The following is a 16,162-nucleotide window of genomic DNA, read 5'->3' as shown; positions in this document are numbered from 1 at the left end:
CTAGTGTTATTAAGTTACGTAACACTTAAGTCAACAAAACCAAAAGACGTAAATATGTTTGGACAAGCCGTTGTAAAATACCCAATATTCGCACACCAATGACATTTCATTACATTTCACAGAAGCCTTATGCTGATGCCCTTATCTTCACTGCTCCAGATGTTTAGTAATGGTTGCAATGGAGCCAGAGCAGCCTCAGAGGAAAGGCACGTACATCCCTTCCCTGAAAAAATACATACAGGCCCCCGGCGCCAAACATTACCTGCAGTATTGATTTGCGAGGACTGAGCTGTGTTTTGAGGAGCAGACAGGTGTGTATTATTTACTGTGGCTTGGGGAAGGCCAGACCTCGCTCTGAATCTGTAAACAATTGTTCAGGGCAGGTCAGAGGCAATGAAGAACTGAAGGAAAAGGGAGAGAAAAAGACTGTAAAATGGGCTAGAAGCTAATATTGTTAGAAGGGACTAGGCCGACATGCCAGGGAACTATCTAAGATCATATCGTGAGTAAATTAATCACCCAGCAAATGAGAGCTAAGCTCTTCTTTGTGCCCTGGTGTAATACCACATGAGGCAAAGGACGACTGCATGACCTTACAGCAGATGAATTCACACTGGATTCAGTGGTTTGATTTAAAGGATTAGTTCGCCAAAAATTTAAATGATGAATCATTCGCTCACCCTCACGTCATTTCACGTCAAGTTTCTTTCCTCTGTAGAACACAATGGGCTTTTCCATACAGATACAGTAGAAAACCTCCAAAAAGGACAAAAAAGTAGTCTATATGTCTTGCACACATACATAGGTGAAATTTGAGGCCTGTCTGTATCTTATTCTTTCTCTCTTTTGAGGTCATTGCTCCAGCTGTGTTTCATCAAGGCCTTATATCGTTCACATAATTCAGAACCCTACTTATTATGGAAAGTGTAAACACAGAAAGAGCTCTTTATGATGATGGTTACTATAGATTTAATATTGAATTATACCTGTCATTTGAAACCTATACTGTCATCAGTCTTTTTTCTCACTCCCATGGTGATTCCCCAGGAACGTGTTTTTCTCCCACTGAACGGTTAATGTGTTGCCAGGCATCTGTTACAGCTTAAAAAGGTGCATCCAGGCCAATAAATTGAGCAGTAAATTGGTGGATATGAGGTTCAATTAAGAGCAACAGGCATGTGCAGAGAGTGACGGCATCCTAGAGAGAGTGTGAGTGTGTTTGTCACCATCACTCAATTTTCCCTAAACGTTTAAGTCTGAAGAGTGGAAGTCAATCTTAACTTCAAACAGTTCAATTTTGGATGGCATTTTGAATTGTATTTTATTTATTTTTCTAAATGTTCTTCTGTAATGAACAGTTATATACTGTTGCTCATAACATCTGTTAGTAAGTGAGTAGATGCTGTGAAGCTTTTAAAGGGATGGTTCACCTAAAAATAAAGTGTCTCATCATTTACTCATCCTTATGTTATCCCACACCCGTATGGAGTGTTTTTGTTTTTTTTCATACAACAAAATTCCAAAGTAGCTTGGGCCTCAAAATATCTTCTTTTGCAGTCTGCATCCATACAGGTTTGGTGCAAAATGAAGGTGAGTAAATGATGACAGAATTTTCATTTTTGGGTGAACTATACCTTTAAGGGATTCTTGTGCTGAATTATGGTATGGAGGAAAACAGCATTGTTCCATTTCCAATTATGACTATATTGCATGATTCAATGTTTGTAGGTCACGTCAGAGGACAAATAAGACGATGTGTTTTGGGTGGGGGGTGATGCCCACTCTCCCCTATTGTGCCCCCCTCACTGTGTCGTTAATGAAATTTGCCCCCCACCCTCAAGGCCTCCACGGGTCTCCAGGTCTCACCTGATTGAGAGGAGCATGTAGGTCTCGCTCCTCTCTCATACCGAGCACATTACCAAGCCCATCTGGTGCCCTGCGCCCCATGCCAAGTACAGCCCAGCCCGTCAGGACAAGGTCATGTGTTGGCATATGTACTGGCACACCGTTTCCCTCCCCAAAAGCCCAATACCTGAGATCAGAACGGTGTGAATTGGAGCTAACTAGAGGCATCAGTAGATGTAATTTTTCCAGAGAAGTCAGTGAATCAAAAGGAGTGTAATCTGGGAGCACTTACAACTCACCACTTATATCATTAGAAAGACATTATGATGACAAGGCTGTAGTATCATTTTCATAATTGTGTTTTTTCACTGCCATCTTAGCTTCAAACACAAATGTACAGCTCTTTTTATGCTTTAAGGCGTAACTGAAAGTGTCTGGACTGAAAGTTTTTTTTGGGAGATTTTGCTAAAGCAAGCAAAGCAACTTAGCATAGCTCAGCACTATGGTGACTCCAGATTCCTGACTATAATGGATTAGCTATAAATAGGAATGACAGTTTAATGTTAATTCCATGATTTACCAAGCAGGTGTCAGTAATATGTTGAAGGATGTGATCAGCATCCTGCCTCTCCTGCCTGATTCTTTTTCTGTCAGCGTCCAGCTCAGTTTCGCTGGGGCCCGCTTGTCCTTCTCCTGTCTAAGTTCCCTATTGGTATTCTGTCACTCTGAGCACTGCTGAAGGGGTAGTGAAGTGTGACGGACAGAAGCCAGGCTCTCACACGAGGGCACACCCTCTCACACACACACATATACACTCACACTGCTACAAACAAGCACACACACACTTCCAACTTCTTCGTGTTTTGGTCTCTTTCCCTAAATTTTATTGAATTTGAATGCTAGGTAGTGAAATAAAACATCATGCTCATCACTAAAAAAAAACTATTTCTGTTGTAAACATATGCCATAAAATCAGTGTTGATCAGCACAACCAATTTCTCTGTGTATTACGTGCTGGAATTGCTCTTGCCAATTGTGTGTGTGTGCTATTTTGTATTTGTGTATAAAATAATAAAATGATTTTGGAAATAAATCACCAACTTTCAGCCTGCAGAACTTGTACACTGACAAATTGATTTTTACTAAAGTAACTACAATCCCACCATAAGTTGGCCAATGAAAGAAAATAGCCAAGAATTATAATAAAGGCTTAAAGATGATGTAAGACATTTCAGTTGTTTTGCTAGCTGCTTCTTCTAGAATTAACCCACTCACATTTACAATGTTGAGCATTTCTTCGCAGGCTCGGAATATTGAAAAACAAGGCATGACATGACGAAATTGAATAAATTGCAGTTTAAAATATATTCAAACATAAAACATTTATTTTTAATTGTAATAATATGTCACAATATTACTGTATTATTATATTTTGATCAAATAAATCCAGCTTTGGTGAGCATGAAAGTCTTCTTATAAAAACATAACATTTTTCTGACCTCAAACTTTTGAACAGTAGTTATTGTATATTCCTTCTATAATTATTACCCAAAGGAGTAAAGAAATCATTTTGAAAATATACAAGCTGTCATTTTTCATGCACTGAAAATGATGATGATCCATTCCCTTTCATTTTCTTGGATGGAAAGAAAATGGTTGGATATTAAGTTTAGGTTAGGTCAGGATTATATAGATTTTATGTAAGTATAAAATGAAAATCAATGTATCATTACATCCATATTTTTATGCCTGGGATAAAAAAAAAAAAAAAAAACATTATACATTAAAACATTATATCAGTGGCGTTAACAATGCAACTATTTAATGCAGCTTAGGTTGCAGAGACATAGAGACACATACTGAATAGTTTAACACATTCTTGTGTTTAATTGTCTCTTGTGTATTATCTCTGTCTATGTACTGTTCCTCATTTCTTTGATGCCATGTTCTTCTCTTTCTCTCACCACCTGGCATTGTTTGGTACACACCGTCCTCCTCCTGTCTGTGATTGCACTGGTAGTCTTCAGTGACATGTTTACACAAACTACTTAAACAGGCCTCTCTTTTGTCAGTTACGTTGTGCTGCTCAGCTTTTAATTAGCCCTTTGTCTGTGCAGCATGCACTACTTTATTATTTTTCCTGTGCTTGGGTTGTGTTCTTTCCAAACACTGGCTTGAAAATTGGTCACAGAGGGAGTTTATCGCCTGCCTCCAGCAGCTAGTGTGTGTGTGTGTGTGTGTGTGTAACAGAGAGAGAGAGGAATAGAGAGATTATTTAACTTCTATTATTGCACAGTCCAGGTGCTGGATAATAGCATGCTTGACAGAGGAAAAGGAGTCATCATTTATAATAAGCATTTCTTATTCCTCTGTTCAGCAACTAGTTGTACAGAACAAGAGGGACCGATTTTTAAAGTCTCAAATTGGGACACACAGGCTAGGGTGATGTCCCCACTGGAGCTGTCTTTACAACTATATCACATTTTGTCATAAATTATTTTTCTTCATGGTCACATACTGGGCATTTAGCAGTAGTTAATATAAATGATAAAACTGTTATTCTGTCATCTGTTCTGTCAGTTTAAAGTTATGTGTCCCATAATCTTCAAAAAACATTCCGATATGCTGATTTGGTGCTCAAGAAACATTTATTTTTCTTAGGGAAGACGAAAATATAAATGTAATATCTTTAAAGAAACCATGATACACTTCAAACATTAGGGGTAAGTAAAAAAAAAAAAAAAAAAAAATTATTTTATTCTCCAAAAATTATGCATTAAATGAATCAAAAGTGACAGACACTTATAATGTTACAAAAACATTTATAATGCTGTAAATATTTATATTTCAAATAAATGCTGTTATTTTGAACATTCTGTTATTTAAAGAAACCTGAAAAACACAGACAAAAGTATTAAGCAGCAAAAACTCTTTTCAGCATTGATATTAGTACAAGTTATTATTGATAATTGATTACCAATAATAATTGATAGCTATTGAGCACAAAATCAGCATATTAGAAGGATTTCTGAAGGATCATGTGACACTGAAGACTTTAGTAATGGCTGCTAAAGATTCAGCTTTGAATCGCAGGAACATTATTTTTGAACATATATCCAAACATATTTAACAGCTGCATAAAATGATAAAATAGCTATTTTAAATTGTTATAAATGTTTACAGTATTACTGTTTTAAATTGTAATTTGACCAAATAAATCCAGCATTGGTGAGCATAGGAGACTTCTTAAAAAGAAAGAAAGAAAGTAGTATATTACACTCAATCATGTTCCTTGTAAATAGCTTTTTATAATTAAGAAAGCAGTTCTAAAACTTAAAGACACAAAAGAAGATATTTTGAAGAGGGTTTTAATTACTTTTGCACATAAGTCAGTGGGGTCCCAAACAACAATGAACCCTACTGATGTTCATTATGTGGAGAACACTTGAGACATTTGATTTACACAGAAGTAACTAAAAGAGTTTTTGGACCAACATGAGGTTGAGTAAATGATGACAGAACTTTCATTTTTGACTGAACTATACCTTTAAATCTGATCCAGATGGAATGCTGATGCTTTTGATGTACTGATGGTCAGTTCAATCTTTTCTGACACCGCAGCATTTTTATACAGGGATTTGAATTGCCTGACACTTTATCTGCAAGATCAAAGCCCCAATTTCCTCTTGAAAAAACAACTGGCAATTTAAAGGAGTCACTAGTATGATTGAAGTTCTAATCGATAGACGGATCTCCCCTCCAATTTTGCTGATTGTCATAATTTTTTCAAGCGACTGTGGTCTGCTGACAGCTCTGGAATTAATGGAATGGTTTTGTGGCAGTAAAACTGTTCAGAAAGGACATTCAGAATACTGATGATGACAACTGCAAGACTAAGCCTATCACACGGCTCCATGCACTGCACAACTGAAATAGCAGGGACAGATTATTTGGCTCGGATGAGGAAAAGAAAGAGTCTAATCCCGGTTAGATGTGGTTACAGGTGTAAGAGAGGATAAAGAGTGCGGATGAGAGTTAAGAGACAGGAGAACTGAATTACTTTCTCTGTGGTGGGTCCTCACAGGTCACCTTCCTCACTCTTTACTCAGAGATTATTTCCAGTCTTATTCCACAAACACATCCTCCACAGAGGGAGGAGATGCAGATGGTTTTGAAGTTCATATCACTGCAAAATGGCATACACTTAATAAGTGACTAACACAATTTAAATGTGTCTCTTAAGGAATAGAGGAGATCATTCAAAAGGTCAAAAGCAAGTTGGAAAGGAAGTCAATTTAATCAGAGCATTTATGGGGGAAGCAGTAAGGGCGTCCATATACTAATCCAATAATGATGATACAGGAGGGTTTTTCATTCCTTTAAAGCTCTCGTTTTGAAACATGATTACTAAACATTGAGACAAATGCTTTTTGAGATTCCTTGGGATCTCAAAAATTTAATTTAAACTTAAATTTAAATGAAGTATACATTTTCAATGTGTCCCTCCTGCATAAAAAAAAGAAAGAAAAAAAGTTTAATTAAAATTTACAATTTAATAGTTGGACTGGGTATCAATACATATTTTGCAATCCTATTTAAATTTTTGATGCTTGTTTTGTATATTATATTAAATAAAGAGTTGGCTATTGCTATAAATTATATTTGGATATATTTGATATATAAAATCTTTTGAACTTATAACAATAGATAAGAATGGGTCTACATTACAAAACTATTATGTATGAACATATATTAAAATGAACATTTCAGAGGTAAATCAGCATTGGTGATAGTGACCCAGGTTGCTTCATTATTTCAGTAAGTAGTAACAAGATCATTCATTCAGCTGATTTGCTCAAAACATTCATTGATTCAGGACCAAAACAAGTGAACCATTAAAGCATTCACTCACTTAATTTAGACACACTGATTCATTCAGAAACAAATCAAGGGATTAATGAGTGAGGTATTGGATCATTTACTCAATCAATTAATTTAAAGGGATAGTTCACCCAAAAAGAAAATGAACATAATTTACTCACCTTCAAGCCATCCTTGGTGTAAATGACTTTCTTCTTTCAGAAAAAAATGTCCTGGCTCTTCCAAGCTTCATAACGCTAGTGAATGGGTGTTGAGATTTAGAAGTTCAATGAAGTGCGTCAATCCATCATAAAAAAGTGCTCCACATGGCTCCAGGGTTAATAAAGTCTATCTAAAGTTAATTTGTGTATGAAAATATCCTTATTTAAAACTTTATAAACCATAATCTCTAACTTCATCTAAGTTTCGTACACATATTGTACTTTTAATTGGTGAATGGTGTTTTGTTTTGCTCTCTCCACTGCACTTCCACGTCCGTCACTTCTCACTGGAGCTTCAAAGTAGAACTTTGTGTGTTCATTAATCTTTTTCAATGATTCATTAAGAGTCATCAGATTTTACTAGTTCACTTTTATGCACTAAAAGCACAGGTTTATCAGAGGTATTTGTTTGTGAATCAGACTGATCACGCTTTTTCTTACTGTGTATAGTCCACAAAGACTACAACATTAAATGCCTTAATATGGCAATATACACATGTTGTAGTATATTAGTTTGTGATTCATTATATTATAGGCCTATAAAACGGTTGAATACACCTGCTCTATATTGATACTTCTTCCAACTTAAGGTAAATCTTGGTTTTGTATTCGCCTTGAACAGACACTGTACCTTTTGTGAACTCAGTGTCTCTTTGAAAACCTCTGCTAGCCCTTATAAACACATTAAGATTAGAATCCCCCACTGAACATTATATTTAAAATGTCTTCCGCCTTCTGTTCTTTCATAAAGTCAGAGTTTCCCTCTTTAGGGCTTTTCACACATATTCTCATGTGTACGACAATCTCTGTTGCTCTATCCGCTGCATTAATGGACTGTGTGAGCCATTGATTTCTAATTACACTGGAGTCCACTCTGGGGATAAATATTGTGTGGCATGGCCATCTTGTGTCTTATTGTAATCAGAGTGAGTATTGATTGGCTGTCCAGGCTGCAGAAGTAATCTGTTTTAAATACACTGGAACCAGAGTGAATGGGTCAAAACGGCCTGTGCTCTGACTGTGGAATGGGTTCGGATTTAGTCCTACGAGAGATGTGAAACAACTGAAAGGATCTGCTGTACACTGTTTACTCACACTGAGCTAGGGAAACAATAATATGAACAAAATAAGACATTCTGGGGGGCTCCATATTTTCTGAGTAGGCAGTATTTTCTCCCCAGACAAAGTATGGCTCTTGAGAGCACTCCAGCTCTATTTGTCTCCATGTTTTTGAGTGGCCTCAATGCTAAAAATCTCTCTGTCCATGGCTTAAATTACAAAAGTGCTTCCCTTTTCCTGTCTCTCAAACTTCCTTACTCATTACAGAAATAAAAAGAGAATGAAAGCCTTTGACAGAGGCATGTGTAAGGTATGTGATTCTTTACTTTAAATTATTTTCCTCCACTAACATTTTAATCCTAATTTTCTACTGCCTAAATTATTTGAAACTTTGAAAATGATCAAAAATGCTTTGTGTACAAATAAGACTCTTGAAAAGCCATGCCAGTACGAGGTAATCGTTTTTTTGTATATGGTACAATCAAGCACTTCCCCCTTCTGCAAGTACAGCTGTGCAGAAGTCAGTATTATTTACCCTGAAATATACATTTCCCTCCTCTCTACCTCAGCTCCGCAAATGCTCAGATAATTGCATTTTGATAGACGATTAATGTTAATGTAGGCTCATTAATTTTTGAAAAGCTCTTAAGACATGTCTTTGGTGAGACATACTGCAGTGCATGCAGAAGGAAGGAGGAAAGCAACAGAATGGTTTTCAGTCGTGGTCATTTGTTCTGATTTTCACTTCCCTTGTGTATGTTCATGGTTGCATCAATTGTTTTTATTTATTTATTTAATCTCTTAAATTGACTAAGGCCCTGTTTATTTGAACAGTATATATATATTCCAATTCCAATTTAAAATATCAGATTTCTGTATGAATATGTTTTATGTCATTTATTCATGTAATAGCAAAGCTGCAATTTCAGCAGTCATTACTCCAGTCTATAGTGTCAAATGATCCTTCAGAAATCATTCTCATATGTTGATTTTGTGCTCAAGAAACATTTATTTATCAGTGAAAACATATGTTTGTTTGAACCATAAAACATCTATCAAAGTTTAAAAGAACAGGATTTAATTGAAATAGAAATTATTTGTAACATTATAAATGTTTTCACTGTCACTTTCAATCAATTTAATGTGTCTTTCCTGAATAAAAGCAATAATTCATTTTTACAAATCTTAAAGATTCCACCATTTTAATGTAAGTGATACATTCTAGAATTGATACATTCCTGTGAAATGTGGTTATGGGTGAGTATGGAGAGGAGGAAGTGAATTTTTATTTATTATTTTTTTCCTTCAGCGGGCACAGAGGGTGTAATCCCCACAGCATTACCATGGATTACACTTGCTTGCTGGGGAACGATTACAAATGCATTGCATAAAGAGTTTGTTCCCTCCTTCTTCACAGTTCTGCAGATTTTTGTGTATTTCAAAGCAGGCAGATTAGCATTTCTTGCACAACCTTTCTAGGAACAACATTGGACTGGACACTGACCTCAACCCTCAGGGACATTGAGGGCATATTATTAATTTATTATTGTCTACAAATCCAGTTTACACTACCCTCATATGAGGCCTTACTAGACTAAACTAACTAGAACCAGAGACACTTTTTACTGTGGGAGACACATCAAGTTGGCTTGTGTACGATAAAGTTGGATGAAGGCTGTCCATATTTTTCTTTCAGTATTGAATAAATTCTGTATATTTATAATGGATATAATATAATAATATAATGCTAGACTGGATTTACTTCCTACTGACTCAATCACGGTACATTTTAAGAGTAACTTCGCTACAAAGCAGGGGCGTAGCCATCTTTTCAGAAGTGAGGGGGACAGAAATATTATATATATATATATATATATATATATATATATATATATATATATATATATATATATATATATATATATATATATATACACAGTGGGGATCGAAAGTTTGGGCACCCCTTGCAGAATCTGTGAAAATATGAGTAATTTTCAAAAAATAAGAGAGATCATACTAAATGCATGTTATATTTTATTTAGTACTGTCCTGAGTAGGATATTGTACATAAAAGATATTAACATTTAGTCCACAAGACAAAAAAATTGCTGAAATTATTAAAATAACCCCACTCAAAAGTTTGGGAACCCTTGGTTCTTAATACTGTGTGCTGTTACCTGATGATCCTCGGCTGTCTTTCTGTTTTGTGATGGTTGTGCATGAGTCCCTTGTTTGTTCTGAACAGTTAAACTGAGCAGCGTTCTTCAGAAAAAATCTTTAAGGTCCTGCAGATTCTTCAGTTTTCCAGCATCTTTGCATATTTGAACCCTTTCCAGCAGGGACTTTATGATTTTGAGATACATCTTTTCAGACTGAGGACATTTGAGGGACTCAAACACAACTATTTAAAAAGGTTCAAACATTCACTGATGCTCCAGAAGGATACAAGATGCATTAAGAGCTGGGGGATGAAAACTTTTGGAAAACTTTTGTACTTAATTTGTGTACCGGGAAACATACAAGGATCTTCTGTTGCTTACGAAGGGCAGAACTAAATGGAAAAAAATTATATTTCAACAAAATAAGAAAAATTTGGCCATCTTCATTGTGTTCAAAAGTTTTCACCCCCCAGCTCTTAATGCATCATGTTTCCTATAATTAGGGCTGCAACTAACGATTATTTTGATAATCGATTAATCTGTCGATTATTTTTACGATTAATCGATTAATCGGTTTATGTACTTATATTTTAGTTTTTTCCATTTTTTCCCCAAGTAAATTATTAATAAAGGGTCTTTATCATTCAGCATAGATTTTTAAGAGATTTTAACCATTTTGCATTGTCATATCCTCATCAAAAATATACCTGGAGTTGTTTTATTATGTTAGTTATCCTTTGTCGAACTCTTCTGCAATCAAAACACTGACCCATACTCTAGCAAAATTCACAAGGAGATTTCAAATATTGTTTTCACCATGGCAGTCCTTAGAGCTCCTAAAGTAGTTTAACATCCCAAACAAAGCTTAAGGAATCTTTGAGAACATATTTTCACGAAGTATAAGGATAAAACAGAATAAAATTGCAGTGCATTGTATTTTATTATTTACTGGGAAAAAGCTTTATAGCTTATGCTGTGAAATTGTAAACAATCCTTCGAAAAAAAGTGCCAATGGCATGAAACCTGAATGGAACTCACAATTTAAAGTAAAATCCATCAGAAGGTTGTCCAGAAAAAAAAATTGGGACACACAAAAAACCTGCTGTGTGAAAAAGAGCAGTGAATACTTAGAAAAGAAGTGCATTTTAAATATACTCAAACATTTACCTCTCTCATTCAGTCATAATTAGGCTGCAAGTCTGAATTATGAACTGGTAAACGACAAACTGATCACATAACATGTTTGTAAAGCTTTAAATGTTAACTGTTAAAAAGCAATGTTATCAGCTTTTACGACTAAACATTTGCAAACAACCTTGTACTGGAGAATCTGCACAAATAAAATTCTTAGGGGCCGTTCACATATTGCACCTAAAAACGCGTGGAAAACGCTAGTCGCGCCGCTTTCTCCTTCTTTCCAAAGCGCTCGGGCAGAAGCGCCCCTGAGGCGTCTGCCTTTGCTAAGCAACCATGACGTGCTCTCTCCATGACGTGCCCTCTCCATGAAGACCCGGAAATTTCAGCAAAGAATAAATGGATGCGGTGTGGACGCGCCTGGAAAAACGGGCGCATCGCACCGCGTGCGTCGCTTCCATTATGAGAGTGCATACTGCGCGCCTACATAGGAAATAACGAACTTGAGCACGCAAAAGACACGATATGTGAACGGCCCCTTAAACAGTTCAGTAGTGCAGAGTTAACAGGTTACTCTTCATTTTGAAGGCTCAAAGTAAAGTACTCCCACTTCCCGCTGAATGCTGCAGAGACGCTGTTCGGGAAGCACGTGACATAAAACGAGGCCAGCTATTGGCTATTCGCTACTTCACCTGCTGTACTGGCTGAGTAAAACCTCCGGTGGCTCATTACTGCCACACTTTGGTCACCGCAGATTTGAAATATGCACGAAATGAGCCGCTCATGGCAAATAAAATTTATTTAACGACGAATCGATTACTAAATTAGTTGACAACTATTTTAATAATCGATTTTAATCGATTCAATCGATTCGTTGTTTCAGCTCTACCTATAATGCAACATTTTTTTTATCACATAATAAGGCAGAATAGTTTCTATTCTGTAATAAATGCTATGTCAATTGGCACTAAATTGTTCATACTTTATTTATCACCTGCTGGAGATTACTTGAAAAACCATATATTGTTGCAATCTTATGTTGAATGTCTTCGTCTTTGCAAAAGTTTCTCTGCTTTTTCTCTGTGTAAAAACTATTTTCATACAGCTATAGCTGGACGCTTTTGCCCATATTAGGATCTTTCTGAAATGACTTTCTGCACGAGAGCGCCCTCCGGCTTCGAGTATGAATGAAACGCACACTGCAGGAGAGTTTGCGCTCTGTGATGTCCATCTCACTGTATTCTGGGTCCGAATTAAATATCAAATCATATGCAGACTATCCCGTCTCTTTGAGTTTAAATCTATATTTATTCACACCCGCTCTTGAAAACCTCTATGAGAAAAACTTGACCGAAAAAGTGCGGGGGACGAATTTCCATGATATTAAGTGGGGGGACACGTCCCCCGCGTAATCTACGCCCCTGCTACAAAGCCATAATGAGGTATCTCGAGGGGCAGCATAAATTAAGATACATAGTAAACAATGCCTTTGAAACCTGCTTCTATAGGCAGCTCAGTTGGTTTTGGTAAAGAACACTTGTTTCTTAACATAAGAACTGTCTGAGCAACATATCAGTCTTTTTTAAATCTTGTTATTAAAGCATCATCCTCTTTCCCAGCTTAACCCAAACTCATCTGAATATGGTTGAAATAAACCCCTTTCTTCATTCCCAGACTGTTATAGCTGGTCCTCTCATTTTCTCAGCTCATCTTTAATTGGGGGATTTCTCTTTTAGAGCCGCTGCTGTCATTTTAATAAGTACATTGGGAAACATGCTCTTAGATCTGACTGTGCTGCAATTCATGAGTCTGTTGACTTGCTGCAAAGCGAGTCACTTTCCTCATTCATTATATGTTTTATGTGTCACTGCTTTGTTCCCAATTAGAATGGAGTTCTCACTCAGGTTTGACATATAACCATTTGATTAGCATAAATATTCTCTTCTGGGAAAATAAAATTAAAATAATATCCAGCAGATTTGGTTATTTTTATAAAGAAAAGTACTCCATTTATGTGTTGTTTTGCACTTCAAATAAAAGCAGAAAATCTGAGTTTTATCTTCAGTCATTTGAATTTAAAAAGTTAAATGAAGACTACAGTGAATACAACCCATTTTGAGTTAACAGCAAAAAAAATTCATATTCTGATATTACCATCAATTCAATTGTACTGTTATTCTTCACGAGCCTATTAAAAATATGTTTTGGTAATTTGAAACCTGAAATAAAATGTAAATATTAATCGGAAAATAAAAACTGTACTTATAATAACTGACATACTAAAATAACTAAGACCATTAAATATATAACTAAAACTATATAACAAATATATCTTTATCCAGTGCAAAAGACACAAAAATTTTGAGGATTTTTTTTTTCTTACAGCAATAGCCAAATCTGTTTATATTTCCCTTCAGTTGCCTATAAAAATTAATGCACTGCATGGATTTCCCCAAGTATATGATGCATTACCTGCTGTGTTTAGCAACAGAAACTTGGTGCTTTACATGATGTAATACACTTTCCTCGTAAGAATAAATTCTCACAGCTTTGATATTAAAAACACTTGTAACCAGACTCTTTCTGTGAAGACAGAAACAGGCTTCTCATCTCATAGAGCACCTGTGATGTGCTACACTAGACCTCTCCAATTGTATTTCCCCACTTCTCCAAGCTCCCTTGCCTAGTAAAACCAGTTTGCCATAAGCTGTCCTTACCTCTCCACCAATCACATTAAGATTTAAATTTCAGCCAGCCACCGGTTCAAGGGCACTTAAAAGCCCTGTTGGTGAAAAAGTAGAGAGGCTGTTTTCTTGCGAATGGATCACGGCTCCATTCTCTCCTCCAGAAATTTGATGTCTGGAGTTCATTGTTTTGCAATACATGGCCACACCTGAGAAGAGACTCATTGCTTATCAATGTGAACAATCTCCATTAATAATATTATGACTTTTTTTCAGTGGAATCCCTCCCCAGAGTGTCCTTGACAGTGATGGTAGAACAAACAAATTTAGATTTTCTAAATGTTATTCTTCCTAACCATTTAATTTCAAGGCTACAAACTCTTCCTCAAAATGAATCTTCATTTTATCATGACACAAATGCAGAAATTCATGAAGAATTTGATTAGCTTGTGAAATTCATTGATGGTGTTGATCATGTGAGTTTAAATATGTATTTTGCAGTAATATCTACCAGTTTTTTTAGTATACCTTATTAAGCATGTTAGGTAAATATAAATAAATACAATAAATTCAGTTTTTTCATGGTCAGTTTATTGTTTTTATTAACTAACACTAAAGCTATTAAAACATTTTTGGTAATTAAAATAAAGATTTTATATATATATATATATATATATATATATATATATATATATATATATATATATAATAGATGAAAAACTTAAACATACAAGAATAATTAATTATTAATTGATATACATTTAAATTTAATTACTAAAATGACTTGAACTAAAACTGAAATAGCAGAATATAATTATTTGTAAAAATGACAAAATGTAAAATTTTACAATGTAAAATGACATAAGCACATAAGAAAAATTACGAGAACTTAAACTAAAAAACGAAAATTTTGATTGATTTTAATGAATACTCTTAAGACATAACTGTCACCTTGGCATATATTTGTGGAGTACAATGGGGGAAAAAACTATACCATCAGACTGAATTTTACATTATATGTAATATTAGATACATTTTCTTAACCATTAAGTTGCAAAATAAAGTACTGCAGATGTACACTGTTTTATTCAAAAGACTAAATGTTTGGATTTTATTTTTTATTTTTTATGATTAGCTTGAGATGGTATCATCATGCTTATGGTAGTATTAGTGTTAATGAGGATTTTGACTGTCAAACAGTCAACTTATTGTCACAGTAATTGACTATATTTTTAAAAAGTGTGTGTGTGTGTGTGTGTGTGTGTGTGTGTGTGTGTGTGTGTGTGCATGTACAGGGTATGATGTACTTGGAGGACAGGAGACTTGTGCACAGGGATCTGGCTGCTCGGAACGTCCTAGTAAAGTCACCCAACCATATAAAGATCACTGACTTCGGTCTGGCTCGCCTTCTGGATGCAGATGAGAAGGAATACAACGCAGATGGGGGCAAGGTCAGTGTCACATGACCCTGACAAGACAAAGGGCATACAATGTCCTGTTTGCATAGCATCACTTTAAATGTGCTTTTTGTGTTGGAACAACAATGCTTTGAGTAATCAAGAAATGTGCTTGACTAAACATTCGTCACTGGGTTTTAGAGCACAGCCTCTAATGACGGGCTAATTAACAAGGTTTTCTAAGGCCAAATGTACACTACAAGACAGAAGACTACCCTTTTAAAAAGTAAAAACAGCAATACTGTCAAATATTGTTACAATTTAAAATAACTTTTCTATTTTAATACGTTTTTAAATGTAATTTATTTCTGTGATGGCAAAGCTGAATTTTCACATGATCCTTTAGAAAACATTATATTATGCTGAATATAAGGAGAGGCAAATAGCAACACACTAACTGCACCTTTTCATTTGAAACAAACGTCCACCCACCAGCTGCTGTGTCCTGTTCCTGCACTTCACTTCATGTACACATTGATTCAAACTTGTCCATCTGAATCTCTCTCTTGCTGCTGTATCAGAATAGAATATCCTGGGACTCGCTCTATTCTGTTCAGCTCCAACCGTCTACTATTTTAAATCAGCCATGCTTTTTCTCCCACAGAGGAGAAACTGTAAAGCTTTAGCGAAGCACTGCACACACATTTAGCCCAACCTGTTTTTATTTCCCCTCCAAAGCAAAAGATGAAAAGACTCAGATATTACTGATTATTCCATTTCTGAAATATTCACTTTCCAGACTT

General features: G+C 35.6%; 1 protein-coding gene across 2 annotated transcripts in view; it reads left to right on the top strand.

Annotated features, from left to right (window-relative positions):
* LOC128020036 (receptor tyrosine-protein kinase erbB-4) overlaps positions 1–16,162 on the top strand; it is a 295,490-nt gene that overhangs the window by 265,460 nt on the left and 13,868 nt on the right. For both annotated transcript variants that reach the window (XM_052606565.1, XM_052606566.1), the window contains exon 21: positions 15,258–15,413. In XM_052606565.1, coding sequence (XP_052462525.1) covers positions 15,258–15,413 — 156 coding nt within the window. The remainder of the gene's footprint in view (positions 1–15,257; positions 15,414–16,162) is intronic.

Source organism: Carassius gibelio, chromosome A9, assembly GCF_023724105.1.
Source record: "Carassius gibelio isolate Cgi1373 ecotype wild population from Czech Republic chromosome A9, carGib1.2-hapl.c, whole genome shotgun sequence".
NCBI classification, from domain to species: Eukaryota; Metazoa; Chordata; class Actinopteri; order Cypriniformes; family Cyprinidae; genus Carassius; species Carassius gibelio.
This window is presented reverse-complemented; position numbering and strand designations above follow the sequence as displayed.